The sequence below is a fragment of the Alligator mississippiensis genome, chromosome 15, assembly GCF_030867095.1.
Source record: "Alligator mississippiensis isolate rAllMis1 chromosome 15, rAllMis1, whole genome shotgun sequence".
Lineage (NCBI taxonomy): Eukaryota > Metazoa > Chordata > Crocodylia > Alligatoridae > Alligator > Alligator mississippiensis.
In genome coordinates, this window is record NC_081838.1 from 9,242,143 (window position 1) to 9,261,282 (window position 19,140).

General features: G+C 62.6%; 1 protein-coding gene across 2 annotated transcripts in view; it reads left to right on the forward strand.

The window, feature by feature from the left end:
* The window catches only part of RARG (retinoic acid receptor gamma), a 33,425-nt gene that overhangs the window by 4,553 nt on the left and 9,732 nt on the right, over positions 1–19,140 (forward strand). The window contains exon 2 of one of the 2 annotated variants that reach the window (XM_059717770.1): positions 6,817–7,216. In XM_059717770.1, coding sequence (XP_059573753.1) covers positions 7,027–7,216 — 190 coding nt within the window. In that variant the 5' untranslated portion in view covers positions 6,817–7,026. Of the gene's footprint in view, positions 1–6,816; positions 7,217–17,426; positions 17,730–19,140 lie in introns of those variants that run through there. The other variant, XM_059717771.1, reaches the window with a different exon arrangement.

Here is a 19,140-nt window from a genome sequence, read left to right on the forward strand (position 1 = left end):
CCAGCCCCATTGCTGCAGGGTGGTGTGGGGGGCTCTGGGGGCCGTTGTCTCCCTCCGTCACCGCACCATGGGCCCCTGGGCCTTGTTCCGGGGGTCCGAGTCCCCTCCAGCCCAGCTCTGTGCTGACCCTGAACCCTGGGGTCCCGATCCTTTGGGATCCTTTCTGGTGGGGGCTGCAGGGCCCGTGGGGCACACGGGTTGGCGCGGGCGCAGGAATGCAGCGCTGCAAGTCAGGGAGCAGCGCAGGGCTGGGCCCAGGAAGCTCCGGCTGCCTTTGTTCTCCTCGCCCCAGCCAGGGGTTGGTCCCAGGCGGGCGGGAGAGCAGGTTCTGCTGTCGCCCCCGGCTGGTGCAGGCCCGGCACTCCCAGCCGAGCAGGGCGGCTGCCATGCGGCTGCGGCAGGGGTGGAGCGCGGTAGGGAGAGGTGCACTCACAGGCCCTGGCCCGGCATGCACACAGAGACCTGCACGCACGTGCATGCACCCCACCCTAGCACACGCACACACCGGCTCACCACACAGGCATGACACACACAGAGACCTGCACGTACACTCCAGCCTGACACACACATACATGCATACATGCAGAGATCTGGACATGCGTCCCAGCCCAGCACACAAGCATGATACACATGGAGATGTGCACATCGCCCCCCAGCCCAGCACACGGGCATGACACATGTGGAGACCTGCACACCCACCTCAACCTGACACACACGCACATGCATACACATAGAGATGTGCACACACTCCCCAGCCCAGCACACAGGCATGAAACACATGGAGATATGTACACACATCCCAACCCAGCACACAAGCATGACACACACGGAGATGTACACATACACCCCAGCCCAGCACATAGGCATGACACACATGGCAACCTACACACACTCCAGCCGAACACATGCACACAACGGGAGACTTGCACACACACATGCACACTCCATCCCAATGTAGATGCATGCACACACCCCAGTCCTCCTGGTATACTCAGCAAACAGCCCCACATCACCATGCCCAGTCAGCTCACACACATCCGTACAGCCCCCCCCCACCACCCAGAGACAAACCCACACTCCAAAACACACCACAACAAACACCCACGCCTGCCAACAGGCAGATGCACAGATACACGGACAGATGCATCAAGATATACATGCACTCCCAGCCAAAACATGTGGGATACACGCCCGACACACACACGAACAGGACAGAGCGGCATCTCGATATACTCTAACACACACACTAGACACCTCTATTCCCACACACATGCACCCCTGTTGTAACACACAGCCCCCCCAGGCCTTCCCTGAACCAGGTCCAGAACCCAGATGTCCGCTTGCCCCATGCTACGGGCTGGATGTTCCCGCTGGCCCGCCGATGGTCTGGGATGACCTGGCCTCCTGCCTGGTACTGAAGGCTCTGATGCCACCCACTGGGGCGCCCATGGGCACTGGGGGCAGGGGTGGATACAAACTGGAAAGTCTCTCTTTGTTTTCTTCCACCTTTTCGTGTAAAAATCCCCCAGAGAAGGGGCCCAGCCCAGGCCCCACCTTGCCCCTGCATCCCCCCGCTGCCGTGGATGTGTGCCAAGCCTGAGGGTCTGAAGGCATCACACCTCCAGCCATGCTCCCCTCCCTACCTCACCAGCAGGGGCTCCAGGGCCAGCTTCTGCAGCTGGGAGATGCAGGGTGGATTCCTTCCTCTGCCACTGACTTCCTGTGAGACCCAGGGCGTGTCACTTAGCCTGGGCATGGCCGGGGTTCCCCAGGGGCCTGAAACTCCGGGAGTGATTTCAGTGGGAGTTTGGTCCTTGTGGGATGGTGGGCCTGGGGTTGTGTGTGCAGCTTCTAGTGCAGAGGCAGTGGGGCATGGGATAGTGGCGGGCAGTGGGGCTCCTGGCATGGGCAGTGTAGGAAGGCACCTGCTGGGGCAGAAGGGGTGTGTGTGTGTGTGTGTGTGCATGCTGGGATGTGTGAGTGTGCATGTATGTTTGTGTGTATGCTGGGGCCAGTGTGGGTGTATGTGTCTGTACGCACATGTGTGTATGTGCTGCAGTTGTCATGTGTGCAAGTGTGAATCGGGGCTACTGTGTATGCAAGTGTGTGTATGTGTTGGGGTCAGTTTGTGTGTGTGTATGGGATGGGGTTGGTGTGTGCACGTGTGAGCTGGGATTGGTGTATGTGTGTGTGCTGGGATTGGTGTGTATGTGCATGTGTTGCGGGGTGTATGTGTGTATGCTGAGGTTGGGGTATGAATGTGTGTGGGGGTATATGTGTTTGTTTGTGTGCTGAGGTCAGTGTGTGTATGTGTGTGTGTTTGTGTGCTAGGGCTGGTGTGTGTGTGTTCTGGGATTGGTGTATATGTGTATGCACTGGAGATGGGGGGTGGTGTGAGCTGCAGTTGGAGTGTGTGGGGGATGTGTGCTGGGGTTGGTGTGTGTGTGTTTGTGTGTATACTGGGGTGCTGTGTGGCTGGGCTGGGGTTGGGGGTGTGTGTGCTGGGACTGGTGTATATGTGAGTGTGTTGGAGGTTGTGGGGAGCGTGTATGTGTGTGAGCTGGGGAGTGTGTGTGTGTGTGCATGCAGGTTGTGTGTCTGTTAGGGGGTGTGTAAGTGCATGCTGGGGTTGGTGTATATGTGCATGAACTGGGGGCTGATGTGTGTGTATGCGTGTGCACGTGTGCACTGGTGTTAATGTGTGGCGTGATACCCGCCTCTGCTGGACCTAAACCCGCCCCTGGCCCCCAGCGCTGTGAGCTTCCCCCAGCAGTGCCCAGAGAGGGCTCCAGAGCGGTGCACACTGGGCGTGAGCCCTACATGGGGCTGCATCCCCATGGGGCAGGGTGGGGGGGAGGTGGTCGTGGCCTCCTCTGCGCAGGGGGGGTTGTCCCGCCGGCTCCTGCACTGGTTTCCGCGCACCGGACACCTCGGCCTGACAGCGGTTTATTTTTGGAAGGCGAGCGCGAGGGGCCGCACATATGGAAACGCTTACGGAAACGAAGGCCTCGAGCAATCGCCTCCTCGCTCTCCATCTCGTGTCTCTCCCAGCTCAGGCACTGGGTTGGGACGGGCAGGACAGGCCTGGCCCGGCAGCCTTGGCATTGCAAAGGTGCCCAGTGCCACCCTCCTGCCCCCCCAGCCCCAGGGTGATCTCAGAAGCAGACCCACTGCTCCACTCCCAGGTTGCTGCAGGGTGGGGTGCTGCTGTGCGGAAGCTCACACCATTGCTGTTCCCTTGGGGCACTGTTATGGGGAAGCTCACAGCCCTTAGGGCTGAGCTGGGCGTTGTGGTGGGGAAGCTTGCAGTGCTGGGGGTGCAGCCATGCACTGCTGGGGGAAGCTCACAGCTCTGAGAGTCCCCCGTAGGCACTGTTGCGGGAAGCTCGCAGCTCTGAGTCCCTGCTGGGCACTGCTGAGAGCAACTCACAGCTCTGAGTCCCCACCGGGCACTTCTGGGGGAGGCTCACGGCTCTAGAGTACCTGCTGGGCATTGCTGGGGGCAGCTCGCCCCTGCTGGGCAGTGCCAGCAAGGCACCCCTTGCTCTCCCCTCCCTCCGGGGGGGGTCTTTGTCCCCCTGATCCGGACCACCCCTGTGTGCCCTGTGGGGCTCACCAGGCCAGTGCCAGGCTGTGCCCCCCACCCTGCTGCCCCCCAGCTCCAGCAGCCCCTGCAACTGGGGGCCCAGCAGTGGCGGGGGGCAGTGGTGCTAGAAAGGGGCAGAGACAGAGAAGGGGGCCGGGCAGGGGTGGCCGGGGGGAAGGGGGGCCGGCTGGGGGGGAGCGCAGGAAGGCGTGGGGCTGTTGTGAATTAGGGCCGCGGTGTCGGGTTCCCCGTGGAAGATGTGAGCTCACATTCTGCCCCCGGGGTGGTACGGCGGGCGGGCGGGCGGGCGGGCGGGCGCGGGTGGGGCCGCCCGGGCCAGCGCTGGCACCGAGAACATAAGCTCCATTTATCTGGGAACCTGAAATGACTCTTGATTTGAATCATATGGTGAAAGCGCAGCAAAGCCGGGCTGGGCTGCCGCTCAAGAGGGAAACGCACACACAGGCACACACACGCACAGGCACACACACACATATAGTCACAGAATCACACAGGCACATGCAGACACACAAGCACACAGTTACAGAATCACACATACACAGGCCCAGTTACACACAAATACAGAGGCACACAAGCACACAGTTACACTTACAGAATCACACACACACACAGAGGCCCAGTTACACACAAATGCAGAGGCACACAGGCACACGCACATACACGCACAGAGTCAGGCTCACAGACACACACAGTCAGGCCCCCCATATACACACAGAGGTACAGTCACAGGTGCACACGCACATAAGCACACACGCACTGAGAGGCACACAGTCCGAGTCACACGGACACACATTTATGCACAGGTACAGAATCATACGCACACACACAGACACACAGGCCCAGCCACACAAATACAGAATCACACAGGCACACGCATATTACACAAGCACACAGTTACCAAATCACACACACAGACACACAGTCCCAGTCACACACAGAGGCACACAGGCACACACACATACACACCAGCACACAGACACTCATAGTCAGGCTTACAGACACACTCGGTCAGGCACCCATATACACACAGAGGCACAGCCACAAGCACACATACACACACATAGGCACAGGCACATGTGTACACAAGCATACACATACGCACACAGAGGCACACAGGCATGCACACAAGCACACACATAGGCACACATACACAAGCACACACACATGCACAAAGGCACACATAGGCACAGGCACATACATAAGTGCACACACACACACACAGAGGCATGCAGGCACACAGTCACAGGCATGCACAAAGAAGCACAGTCACACAGGCACATGCATACACACAAGCATACAGTTACAGAATCACACACACAGACAGACACACAGGCCCAAGCACACACAAATGCAGACAGATAGACAGACAGACACACACACACAAGAACACAGACACACAGACCCTCACAGAGTCAGGCTTACAGACACACACAGTCAGGCACCCATATACACACAAGCCATATACACACAGAGGCATAGTCACAGGCACACATGCATGCACACACTCAGAGGCACACTGTCACAGAGTCACATGGGCACACACATACACACAGGTACAGAATCATACATGCACAGACAGGCACACAGGCCCAGCCACACACAAATACAGAAGCATACAGGCCCTCACATGTGCACACAGGTACACAGACACACACAGTCACACACATGGCAGTCATGCAGTCAGCCACACACAGTTGGTCACATATGCATGCACATATGCACACACCCTGGTGCAGAGGCCTTTAATGGGCCAGCATGCCACACCATTCTGGTTCCAGGTGTGGGTACTTGAGGGGTTGTCCCGATGGGTGTGAGGGAGCTGGGGGTGTGAGTGACACCGGTTTGGGTGTTGGTTGGGGGTGGGGGATGGCAGGGAATGCAGGTCTGGTGTATGTGTGTGTGTGTGGCGTGGGGGAGTGTGAGCTAGCATTTGTATGTGAATGTGTGTGTATGTATGAATGTGTGTGTTGGCATCTGTATGTGGATGTGGTGTGTATGAGTGTGTATGTGTGTGTGTATTGGTGTTTATAAGTGAATGTGTGCCTGCGTGTGTGTCAGCTGGCATTTGCATGTGAATGAGTGTGCGTATGAGTGTGGCAGCTCATGCTTGTATGTGAATGAGTGTCTATGAGTTTGTAAGTGTTGTGTGTCTATGAGTTGATGTTGTATGTGAATGTGTGCCTGTGTGAGTGTGTCAGCTGGTGTTTGTATGTGAATGTGTGTATGTGGTATCAGTTTGGCAGCTGGCGTTTGTATGTGAATGTCTGTGTATGTGTGTATTGGTGTTTGTGAATATGTGCATATGTGAGTGTGTGTCAGCTGGCATTTGTGAATGAGTGTGTATGAGCGTGGGTATGTGTATTGGCATTTCTGTGTGAACATGCATGCATATGAGCATGTGTGAGCTGGCATTTGTGTGCGCATGTGTGGAGTGGCATTCGCAAGTGAGCGTGCATGTGTTGCCACATGCGTGTGCCAGGATCCCTGCTTTTGCATCCTGCCTGTGGTTGCAGAAGCCCTGGGCTCTCTCGGGGGGTGAGAGTGGATCCAGAGTGGCCGTGGGGGTGGGCCAGGGCTCCTGGGTTGTACCCGCAGCCCTGCTGGGCAATGAGCCCCGGCCCCACTCTGTGCCTCAGTTTCCCCTCCTGCAAAATGCCTGGGGAAGCTGGGAACGGGGCCTGGGAGCCCAGGGGCAGAGAGGGAGTGTGGGGAACAGAGGGCTGGCTTTGGCATCCCATGATGCATTGCAGTTTCTCATGATGCCCAGGGGGCTTTTTGGCCAGCCCATGCCCGCTCTGGTCTCCCATGATGCACTGGGAGGTGTCTTGCCTTCCCCAAGGTGGCGAAGGAGCACTTGGGCCAGCCCATGCTCATGATGCCCATGCCCTGGGGTTGCCCTCCCTGTGCGTGACGTAGCAGGGCCAGGGCGTGTGTGCACATACACGTGCAGGCACATTTGTCTGTCTGTGTGTGCATTGCATGCACGTATGTGCGTGTGCATCCCAGGCAGCAGGAGCTCCTGCACGCGCATGTCCGGCTCCTCTGGGAGCAGGGAGGCGGGGATAGGAGTCTGTGGCGCTAACTGTGAGCGGGCACAGCAGGGCCGATGCCCCGGGGCTGGGCGGCGCCCACGCTCTGGCAGCCGGGCAGGGAGGAGCTGCACCGACTTCTCCCTGCTGCCTCCTCACCTTGCTCCTCTTCTTCCCCAGCCCAGACACGAAGCCGGCGCCGAGCCTGCCGCTGGGGGCACCTCCCGGAGGACACGGTGCCCAGCCCCGGTGCACTCGGGTCCTGCCTGGGGGCCATGGGACGCTTGCCTCCAGGGGCCTTTACACCCCACCGCGGTTGAAGCAACCTTAGGACCGGATTTTACCCCCTGACCTCCGACGCCAGGCTTCCTTCCCCCGCACCCTCCGGACATGGCAGCCAACAAGGAGCGGATGTGCCCCGGTGGCACCCCCCTGGGACACATGAATGGCTTCCCGCCCGCTGTCTACCCCTTCGCCTTCCCCAGCAGCCTCCGGGGGTCGCCCCCCTTCGAGATGCTGACAAGCAGCAGCTACTTCCGTGGCTTCCCCCCGGACCTGCCCAAGGAGATGGCATCGCTGTGTGAGTACCCGGGGGCCTCGGCTGGGGCGTGGGATTCGTGCTGTGGTGCCTGGGATGGCACGTGTGGGCATGTGTGGCACAGGGACGTGGCAGGGAAGGGGCAAGGGGTCACGGCAGGTCAGCGTCGGGGCACGGCCAGGTCGGCGCGAGGCCGTGGCGGGGTGTGGCACGGAGGCGGGGCTGGTGCTGGGTTGCCATAGTGATGCTTCAATGATGACACTTGAGTGGCGGCACCCGGGGGGGCATGGTCCATCCTTCCCACAATGCTGTGGGCTCTCAGACCACCCCCTGGGGGCATGGTCCATCCTTCCCTCAATGCCGTGGGCTCTCAGACCACCCCCCAGGGGCATGGTCCATCCTTCCCACAATGCCGTGGGCTCTCAGACCAGCCCCCGGGGGCATGGTCCATCCTTCCCACAATGCCGTGGGCTCTCAGACCACCCCCTAGGGGCATGGTCCATCCTTCCCACAATGCTGTGGGCTCTCAGACCACCCCCCCCGGGGGCAGGGTCCATCCTTCCCACAATGCCGTGGGCTCTCAGACCACCCCCTAGGGGCATGGTCCATCCTTCCCACAATGCTGTGGGCTCTCAGACCACCCCCCAGGGGCAGGGTCCATCCTTCCCACAATGCCGTGGGCTCTCAGACCACCCCCCGGGGGCATGGTCCATCCTTCCCACAATGCTGTGGGCTCTCAGACCACCCCCCAGGGGCAGGGTCCATCCTTCCCACAATGCCGTGGGCTCTCAGACCACCCCCCGGGGGCATGGTCCATCCTTCCCACAATGCTGTGGGCTCTCAGACCACCCCCTGGGGGCATGGTCCATCCTTCCCTCAATGCCGTGGGCTCTCAGACCACCCCCCAGGGGCATGGTCCATCCTTCCCACAATGCCGTGGGCTCTCAGACCAGCCCCCGGGGGCATGGTCCATCCTTCCCACAATGCTGTGGGCTCTCAGACCACCCCCTGGGGGCATGGTCCATCCTTCCCTCAATGCCGTGGGCTCTCAGACCACCCCCCAGGGGCATGGTCCATCCTTCCCACAATGCTGTGGGCTCTCAGACCACCCCCCCCGGGGGCAGGGTCCATCCTTCCCACAATGCCGTGGGCTCTCAGACCACCCCCCGGGGGCATGGTCCATCCTTCCCACAATGCTGTGGGCTCTCAGACCACCCCCTGGGGGCATGGTCCATCCTTCCCTCAATGCCGTGGGCTCTCAGACCACCCCCCAGGGGCATGGTCCATCCTTCCCACAATGCCGTGGGCTCTCAGACCAGCCCCCGGGGGCATGGTCCATCCTTCCCACAATGCCGTGGGCTCTCAGACCACCCCCTAGGGGCAGGGTCCATCCTTCCCACAATGCCGTGGGCTCTCAGACCACCCCCCGGGGGCATGGTCCATCCTTCCCCCAATGCCGTGGGCTCTCAGACCACTGTCTGTGGGCATGGTCCCTGTTTTCCCACAGTGCCCTGAGCTCTCAGGCCTGCGGGGGACGGTGCAGGGGGGCAGCTGTCCCACCCCCTACCCTGGATCTCAGGGCCCTGCTGCTGTGCGGGCTGCACCCCTGTGTGCAGGGGGTGTGCGAGCAGTGCCCGCCCCCCCCATCCCAGGCCTGGCTCCCAAGATGGCTGCCGCCCCCACGCCCCGCCCCAGCGCGTCGTGGCGGGGCCGTGGCTGGCTGCCAGGGCTTGGGGGCTGAGCACGGCTCGCCCCCTTGGAACCCAGCCTGCGCCCCGGCGGGCAGATCCCGACATGCCGGAGCTGCGTCCCCACGCCGCCAGGCTGTCAGTCAGTCACGCCCGTGGCATGTGGCTGCCCTGCTCGTGGGCGGGGGATTAACCCGTTGGGTACCAGCCCTGCCCTGTGTGGGGCTCCCAGCGGGGGGCCGGGTCTGGCAGAGCAAGGGGCTCTTCACGCGGCTCTGCTGGTGCCCCACAGCCCCCGCCATTCCTGGCCCCCTTCTTTGCAGCTGATGCTGCCACCGTGACCTATATTCCCCAGGATACCTTGGCCATGTGTCAGACGAGCCCAGGGGCGTCCAAACCTATGTGTGTGTGTGTGCACACACATGCAAACCTGTGTGTGAATGCATGCAGCCTTATGTGTATGTGTGTGTGCAAACCCCTATGGGCACGCACGTACGTGCATCCGAGCCTGCGTGCATGGCTATCTGCGTGTGTGCATTGCAAACCTGTGCATACCTCCCCAGGTGTGTGTGCAAACCTGTATGTGTGTGTGTGTGTGTATGCATTGCAAACCTGTGTGTGAGCATGTGCACGTGGAGGTGTGTGTGTGCATTGCAAACCTACATGGCTGTGTGTGCATGTGCAGGTGTGCATTGCAAACCTGTGTATGGGTGTGTATGAAATCTATGTGTGTCTTGCAAACCTATGTATGTGTGCACATGAAATCTGTATGTGTACACGTGTGTATTGCAAACCTGTGTGTGTGTGTAGGTGGGTGGACAACTCTGTACGTGTGTGTGTGTGTGTGTGTATGTGTGCACTAACTCATGCCCCCATGCCAGGGTGCCAGCAGATGGCTGGTGCCTGTGGGGATGTTGGGCCCCGGCAGGGCACCCCATGGTGTTTAGTGGGGGTCCAAGTGCCCTGGGCCTGCTCTGGCACCTGGGGGAGGCTCTGGGGGTGGCGGGGCTGAGCCTGGAGGGAGGGAGCAGTGCAGCCCGGGGCTGACCCTGTGACCTTGGAGCTTGTTGAGAGAAGGGGAAAGACGGGGTCCCAGCTGGGCCCGGCAGGGATCCCCCTGGGGAGGCGAGGGAGCCAGGCCCAGCTCGGGCTGGAGAGCGGAGGACGAGGGCTGGAGCCGCGGCCTGAGTGACGGGCGCTGGCAGCGCCGCTGGAAAGAATTATTTCATCTGGCTCCAGATGAGACGCGGGAGCGGGGCCGGCCCGGGGCGGCCGTGAAAGGGGCTCTGTGCAGCCCCTCGCCAGCCAGCCGTGGCGCCCCCACCTCCCCCTCCCTACCCCCATTTTTCTCCCCTTGAACTTTCCCTGGTGTCTCTGGCCATAACAAACCAGTTCCTCCCACCCCCCTGCCCCAAGTGGTGACTGGGCAGACTGGGTGGGGAGGGGGAGGGGGCTAGCAAAGCAGGCCCTGGGGCAGGGGCGATGCCCACCCTGTGCACTGGGCCCCCTGGGTGGGTCCTGAGCAAGCGGCCAGGGCAGTGGGGACTCCTGGTTTCTCCTGCCAGGGCCCAGGGGGAGTGGATCGAGCTGAGAGAGGGAAAGCCAACCAAGGCTCAAAGGGATGGCAGTGACTAAGGGAACCCAAGCGTCCTGGCTCCTAGCCCAGTGCTCTAACCGCTGTGCCCTCCTCCCTCATGCCCCAGTGCCCAGGCTGTGAGCCATCCACCAGCAGGGATGGAGCCAGCACCGTCTCCCCACCCCCATGGCCTGGCTGAGAACTGGAGCAGGGCCGGGTGCTGGCGGGGACTCCCCAGCCCTTATCTCATCCTGGGAGAGCCCGTCCCCCGCCCCCTCCCTGCCTGCCTCCTCCTCGAGCGAGCAGCCCAGGATAGGCGCTGACAGCCCTGCTCAACCAGGAAGCCGGTGCTGTGAGCTTCCCCCGCAGCAGTGCCCTGCCAGGCCCGCAGGGAGCTAAGGATTGCCCTAGATGCTCTCCCCCCACCCCGCTCAGTTCTTGCCCTGCTCCAGGCTGGCTGGGACCTGTCTTTGCCCTGGGTTCACGGGGGTCACCCACACCTCTCACTGTGGAAATCCACCAGGGATCTCTGTGCCAGTGGTGCCGTGGGCGTGCGGGGATGAGTCAGGGCGTGACACAAGAGCGCCGAGTGCGCGGCTGCGATTGTGAGCGTGGGGTGGGGTGGAGTGCCGTGATTGTCAGTGGGTGAACAGGTCTGGCTGGGGTGAGCAGGGAGCGTGGCCACAGCCGTGCAAAGGCGGGGGTGGGGAGCGCGGGAGGAAAACCACTTGTGAATGGTGTGGGCATTGTGGTGGCCAGCAGTGTCCGTGGCTGAGGAATGCAGCTGGCTGAGCGGCATCAATCGTGCGACGCACTACTCTTGTGTGCGAATCCGCATGATAGTGATGATGGACAAGTGCGATGGTGACTGCAGCTGTGAACGAGCGTGGCCCCGATTGCGCAAATCCGTGTGATTCCCGCGTGTGCACGAGGAAAGCAGAGCAGGCATCCAGGCATGTGAAGGAGAGACACCAACACCTGTGCTGGGTGAACAGGTGTGAACATGATGTGTCTATCCGTCCTGGGGCTCAGAGACGGGGACGGCAGGGCAGGGCAGGGCCATGACCCGGCTGCCGCCAGCGCGCCCGTGTCCCTCTGCTCAGAGCAAGTGCCTGGCAGTCGTAGCTGGCGGCCGCAGGGCGTGCCCCAGGCTGGGGCTGGCTCAGGGCCATGCGGCCAGCGCAGGAAGTCGTCAGCGTGCCGCAGCAGGAAGCAGCCATGCCAGCCTGCCCTCCGCACGGGGCGGCGCTGCGCTGCACACCCAGCCCCGCTTCCTGGAAGCACAGCCTCCATGCAGCCCCGGGGGGTGGCAGGGGGTGACGCTTCTTCCCCAGCAGGGGGGCAGGGCGTGCCATGCCCAGGGGACCAGCCTGGCCCCCCCGCCCCCCCGGCCTGCGTCATTTCGGTCATGGAGTTGCTCAAGGCTCTTCTCAGAAATGCGGACGGGGTGGGGAGCGCGGGGCCAAGCCCAGCCCAGTCTGGGCCAGCAGGAGGCGCTGCGGTGGGCAGGGGTCCCATGGGGGGAATGACAGGGCGTCATGCCCCCCTGGGCCAAGGGGTGCTGTGTGGGTGTCGGGGGGCTACGAGCCCCCCGCAGCCCTGGCAGGGCCCTCCCGGCCGGCGGCACGTGTGCGAGTGGGCACATGGGAGTCAGGAGCCAGCAAGAGGAGGGATTGGTTTCCGGGCTGGGGGGGAAAGCGGGGGGGAGGGAGGGATGGATGGATGGATGGGGGAAGCGGGGAGGCCTCCAGGAGAAAAAAAAAATCAGTGCGAGCGTCTCGATGCCAAACAAACGGGGTTTTATTCAGGCAGGAAGCCCTGGGGGGCCGAGGGGCCGCAGCCTGCGAGCTCCCTGTGCCCCGCAGCCCCCTCCCGGTGCCCCCCGCCCAGCCCTGCTCCCCACAGCAGAGAGGCTGGGGGGCTCAGGAGAGAGGCGAAGCCCCCCCATCAGGGCTCAGGCTGTTACCCCCCAGGCCTAGAGGGTGTCTCCATCCCCCCTGCGCGGGGCAGGCACCAAGGGGCATCTCCGGGGGGCTGGCGGCGTTCCAGCCCTGGCGGGGTAGCCCGGCATGCCCAGCCCCTTGCCCTGGGCGCCAGGGGCAAGGCCGGCTGTGTGGGGGGTAGTGGGGGGCCGGGGGAGCCTGCCATGCGCCCTGCCCCCCTGCCGCCCGGCGCGGGGACATCTGGTTCTCGTGAAACGTTAGAAGGCTAATCGTTTTAATTGCCACAGGCGGGAAGGGGGGGGCGTTGAGTCCCATGCAGCTGAGGGGGGGGGCTCTGCAGATCCCTCCCTTCCCCCCAGCCCGGCCCCCTCCATCTCTGAGGGCTGCTACGCTCCATGCTGCCTAGCCTGGGAGGCTCCTGGAGGGACCCGGTGAGCACTGGTGGGGTCCCGGGGACCCCAGCACCCTGGAGGGGTCCAGCAGAGCATAGCTGCTTGGGGGAGCCATAGGGGCTGGGCCGAGTGGGCTGTGGTGGGGGCCCATCCCAGGCCTTACAGCAGGGTGGCACAAGCCCAGGTGTACATGCATCACACTAACACGGGAACCCACTCATGTGCATGCGTGTTTTGCTGCCCCGCGCTCCCTGTGATCCCCATGGACACGTGCACACTCAACGCACCACCACGCATGCGATCACACGGGCCTGGGAAGCTCCCTGGGGGGGAGCCTGCCGGCATGGACATGGTGCCAGGTGACAGCCACACGAGGTGCAGGAGCAGGGCCCCCCCTCTCTGAGCGACGGGGCAGGGGGCGATGCTCAATCGACGAGTCCTTGCAAGGCCTCGGCTTCGTCCCCATCACAGCCTCACCCCCAAGGGCAGGGACGGGGGGCTGTGTCCAGCACGGAGGGTGGACATGAGCAGCCCCCCTGCCACCGGACCCCCCCACCTCCCGAACTGGGACCTCCTCCGGGAGCCCGGGAGGGCGTGTGCCGTGCTGTGCCGGGGCAGTGAGGGAATGTCTGCAAGCCTTAATAGCGCCTGTGTGAGCCGGAGGAGAGCGGGCGCCCGCCCCTCCGCGCTCCGCCTGCCACAGAGCCCGGGTTTGTGCGCGGCGGCTTCTGGTTTTAATTACCCGGCAGGCGGGTCAGGCTAATTGGGACCTTTTGGATCGCAGGCGGCGGGGAAGGAGCAGAGAAACCCTTTCAGACCCTGGCGCGCCGCAGCCCCAACGTGGCATGTCCTGCATGGGGAGGGGGCATTGGTACCTGCCCCTGCCCTGCAGGCCTGGGCATCGAGGCCTTGGCACATCAGGGCAGGATCTGTGGGGTGCAGGGTTGGCAATGCGGGACAAGGCATCAGCTCAGGGGAGGCACAGCTGTGTCCAGGGGGCTCCTGCCCCCATGCCCAGGCTGCAGGGCAGGGACCACCGCTCGTCCCCACCACCGCCTGGCCCCTATTCCCGCGCCCTCCCCCCTTGGCAGCAGGCGCTGGGCTCTGGCCCCGGCTCCCGGCTCTGTGGCCAGCACGCAGGGCGTGTCCGTCTCTCTCCCGCTGACGGTTTATTTTTTCCAGGCAACTATAAATTGCTGGAGCCGCCTGCCCGGGGGGCTGTGCGCAGGAGCCACGTGGCTCCCCGTGCCCGGGGCAGGGCCCCCAGTGCCCCTTCCCTGCAAAGAGACAGGGTAGATGGGCGACCCTGCCAGCGGCTGGGGTGGAGGCAACGTGAGGAGGGGGCCAGCAAGGGCCAGGGAGCAAGGGGGGCAGTGGGGAACCCCTTCCCCACCCCCTGGAGCCCCTGCAGCCCTGGCGAGATCCTGGCTGTGACCTGCGCTCCCCCACCCCAGGGACCAGGGGCCTCCGGCTACATGCGCCAAGTCCATCCTGGACCGCCGGCCTGGCTCCAGACACCCGGCCCTGTCCCGGGCCCCGAGTCAGCCCCTGCGGGTGGGGGGCAGGGGGCTTAGCTTGGGCATGGCGTGGCCCCAAGGGCCCCGGCTGGGGTCCGTGGGTGCGGGGGCCCGGTGGCGGGCCCCACACTGGTGCTGGGGGGGGCTGCGCGCTGCTGGCGGGGAGAGGAAGGGCTGACACGGAGCTGGGTCAGTGGAAGGTTACGGTACCCAAAGGGGGTTCTCGCAGAGTTCACACCGAGCTCGCGCTCGCTCCTGGCTCGCTCGGCCTCCGCGCTGGAAGGAAAGGGAGGGGACGGGACGGGGGCTGGCCCGGGCAGCCGGGAGGGGGGAGGATGAGGGGCAGTTTCCCAAGCAGAGGGGCAGGCAGGGTGCAGGGGGCAGGTCAGGACAGGTAGTGGAGGAGCGAGGTGGGGTTGAGCCAATGCTGGGGTGGGCAAAGATGACCAGCCCTGGGGGGTGGGGGGCACATGGGCTGGGGCAGGCCTGGGAGCGTTATGGGGGGACAAACCAAGCCTGAGGGGAGGGGGTCTGGGCCAGGTCTGTGGGGGTGGGATGGGGGGGGTCCAAGCCAGGCTTGGGATGGGGCCAGGCCTGGAGGGGGACGGGGGCTGGTGCCTGGTGGGGAGGGGGGTTGGCTAGGCCAAAGGGGGGGGGGGAGGTTGGGCCAAGCCTTGTGGGGCGGATCTACTTTTTACGGAGAGGCAACTGAGATTGAAAGGAAATGGAGACTTTGCAGCCGCAGGAATGTCCTTCTGCCCAGCCCGGAGGGGCCTGGGGGCACCGACAGGGTCTGGGGCTCCCCCAGCTCCTGGGCTAGGCCGACAGGGCGGCACTGCGGGGACCTGCCCCTGCCCCTGCCCCTACCCCTGCGGGCACCAGGACTTTTCCAGCCATGTCCCTGCTGCCCGCTGAAGGCACCTGGCTAGGGGTTGTGGGGAAGTGGGACAAACACACGTGTGTGCAAGATAGGGCAGAGGTGTGGGGCGGGGTGTGTAGGAGGAGTGTGTATAGGAGACTTACACCAAGTGCATATAGGAGATTTACACTGCTGAGCATGTGCGGCTGTGACAGTGTGCACATCCACGTGTGTGTAACTGTGCATGGGAGGCCCTGTGTAATGGCATTTGTGCAACAGTGTGACAGCATGCATGGGTGTCAGTGTGTATGCCAGGCACTCTAATGGAGTGTGTGTGGTTGTGTAACACTGTAATTGTGTACAAGGCCATGGTGATGATGTGTGTGACTGTGTGACAGTGCGTGTGTGTGTAACTGTATATAGATGCTGTGTTACTAAATGTGTGTGACTGTGATGTAACAGTGGTGTAACAGTGTGCGTGTGTGTGAGATAGTGTTTCTTATGAGATGCCGTGGGAGAGTGATTGCATGCCTGTGATAGACTAACTGCGACCGCAACTGTGTCGGGACAGTGTAGCTGAGCGTGCCACCACATGCCTGTAACCGAGTGAGAAACAGGGTGTGAGAGGCTGCGGAGACTGTGTGTGCAGCTGAGCATGTCACTGTGTCACAAAGGACTCCGTGTGAGCGACACTACCGTGTATGTGTGTTTGACACCTTGCGTGTGAAAGATTGTAAGAGACTGTGTGTGAGATGGTGAGTGGGGGAGAGATGATGTGTGAGAATGTGTATGGGGAACTTTTTGTGTGGCTACTTGGGAGTCCTGATGTGTGTGTGTGTGTGTGTGTGTGTGTGTGAGAGAGAGAGAGGGAGAGAGAGAGAGTGCGCGCACATTGTCTGTGCAGCTGTGTCTGCAAGTGTGCTTGGCCACTGTGACCACATTTAGCTAGTATATGTATGTGGATGTCTGTGTGCTTTTATCCACCCTGTGTGCCTGTCACCCTGTTTGATTGGGCCGTGTGTGTGTGTGATGGTGTTTGGCTACTGTATGTATGACCACATTTGGCCAGAATGTGTGTGCGCATGATGGTATCTGATCTATGTGTGAGTGTGTGTGTGGCTGAGGTGTGTGTGCATGCGTGTGTTTATGTGCGTTGGTGTTTGCCCACTGAGTGTGCACGTGCTGGGGCTGGTGTGTGTGTGTTTGATCAAGGTGCGTGTGTGTGAGATGGTGTTTGATCACTGTGTGTGTGCGCGCACGCGTGTGTGGGATGGTGTTTGATCACTGTATGGGTGTGTCTATGTATGGGTGTAAATTATGATCTTTAACAGTGTGTGTGTATGAGGGTGTTTGCTGTGTGTGTATGTGTGTGCGTGCGTGTGATGGTGTCTGATCACTGTATGGATAAGTGCAATGGCCTTCGAACCAAATGTGCAATGGTGTGTGATCCCACCCATGTATGTGTGTCCATGTGTTATGCACTGTACGCACGTGTGGGATGGTCTTCGATCAGTGTGTGTCTGTGTGTGTGCCGGTGTTGGGTCACTGTGTGTGTGTGTGTGTGTGTGTGTGTGTGCGTGTGAGTGCCTGTGTATGACGCTGTAGTGTCACACTCGGGGTGTGTGCATGTGTGAGTGCCTGTGTATGTGGCTGTAGGGTCAGACTTGGTGTGTGTGTGTGTGTGTGTGTGTGTGTGTGTGTGCCGGTGCAGGGTCACTCCGTGTGTGTGTGTGTGTGTGTGTGTGTGAGAGAGAGAGAGTGCCTGTGTATGCGGGTGTAGGGTCACACTCGGGGTGTGTGTGTGTGTGCGCACTGGGGCAGGGTCACTCCGTGTGTGTGTGTGTGTGTGTGTGTGATAGTGCTTGTGTATGCGGGTGTAGGCGGGTCACACTTGGGGTGCGTGTGTGTGCACCGGGGCAGGGTCACAGCATGTGTGTGTGTGTGTGTGTGATAGTGCCTGTGTATGCGGGTGTAGGCGGGTCACACTCGGGGTGTGTGTGTGTGCACCGGGGCAGGGTCACTCCGTGTGTGTGTGTGTGTGTGTGTGTGTGATAGTGCCTGTGTATGTGGGTGTAGGCGGGTCACACTCGGGGTGTGTGTGTGTGCACCGGGGCAGGGTCACTCCGTGTGTATGTGTGTGATAGTGCCTGTGTATGCGGGTGTAGGCGGGTCACACTCGGGGTGTGCGTGTGTGCACCGGGGCAGGGTCACGGCGTGTGTGTGTGTGTGTGTGTGTGCCCGTGCCCGGTGTAGGGTTACTGCGCTCCGCGCCGCCCAGGCCCCACCCCGGCGCTGTCCCGCTGCGGGCGGCGGCGGCGGCGGCGGCGCGGGGCAGAGCGGAGCTAGTTGCGGAGTTGCGGCGCGGAGCGGAGCGGAGCCGCCAGCCCGTGCCGGGCCGTGCCGGGCCGGGCCGTGCCGTGTCGTGCCGTGCCGCGATGCACGGCTGCGTGGAGCCGGCGGCCCGGGCCCCGCGGCAGCTCTACGATGTCACGAACCGCGGGTCGTGCGCGCTGCGCCTCGGGCTCGGGCTCGGACTCGGGCTCGGCCCCTGCTGGGAGCTGGAGCGGGGCTGGCCGTGCTGTACGTGGGGCGAGCGGGGACGGGGGGCGGGGGCGGGGGCTCCGCGGTCCCCACGCGTGTCGGTGCCCGGCCTGCCTCAGTTTCCCCGGGTGCTCCTTGGGGGGGGGGGGCGGGCGGGGGCTGCCGGGACCCCCGGGGGGGCCCTCCTTGCCTCCAGCCGCCCGGGCACCCCTTCCTTCCCCTGCCGCCCTCCCCTCCGTTTCGGTTCAGAGCCGCCCCCGCCGCGCCCAGCCCGGGCGCAGAGATGTGGCACTTAACCCTCCGCCAGCCCAGCTGGGCCGTGTCCCCTCGCACAGCGCCAGGCTCCTGCCCCCCCCACAACGGGGACCCCCCTGTGTTTTTCGAGGGGGGCATCACCTGCTCTGCCCCAGGGGTCTCCCTGCGTCACGGACTTGAGACTCCCTTCCAGCTCCCCGAGATACTGGGTTGGGGGCTGGGGTGGGAGCCCTGCCCCAAGCCAGGGACCCTCTGCCCCTTCCTCGCCCCAGGTGCCCCCCTTGCAGGAGGGGTTGGGGGGAGGATGCTTTGGCTCCAGGGGAGCAGGAAGCCTCCCCAGGGGCAGCTCAGCTTGCCGTGCCCTGCACTGGGTCCCTGCCGACCACCCCTGCCTGCAGGCATGTGGGCAGACACTGTGGGGGGCCCTGGCCCAGGGTGGCAGCTCCCCACCACCACCTCTGGCAGGGGCTTGAACCCCAACCCCAGCAGCCAGGTCCCTTGGGCACAGGATCCAGCCTCACGGGCCTCTGGCAGGCTGGCATTGGGCATAGCTGCTATATGGGAGCTGAGAGTGTAGTGGAGGGTACAGCATGAGTGTGTCCCCCCATAGTGTGCACACACATGTGTGTTCCTGTGCATGCACTACAGCTGGGGATGTTTGTGGTTGTGGCATGTCCATGCACTTCCTTGGCAGGGGAGGGGGCTCCAGAGAGGTGTGTTTGTACAGGGCTTGCACGCATGTGTGGTTGTGATGCGCATGCCGAGCCTCTCGTGAAAGGGTCAGCAGGGTGTGCGACACTGGAGATGTGTCTCTGGTGTGTGATTGTGCTGCATGTCTCACACCCAGTGTGCGATGGCGATGGGTCTCGCGGTGTGTGCTGTCCCTGTGGTGATGTCGGGTGGTGACCTGCCTCGTGTGACGCAGGTGATGGGTCCCCGGTGTGTGACGGTGACACATCTCTGGCCCATGATGCACAGTGGTGACACGTCTTCCCAGCGCATGCTGTTGGTGACGTCCCCGTGCCAGCGCCTATCTGCTGGCGAGAGTCTCTTGGCTGCCGTATACCGCGTCTCTAGCATGTGTTTGTGCTGTGATGTTTGTGCACTTCTGGCGTGCGACGCTTGACAGTGATGTCTCCCTGGGCTCAGTTGTGACGCGTCTCTCATGGGCCAGGCATCTCGGTGCCATGAGCAC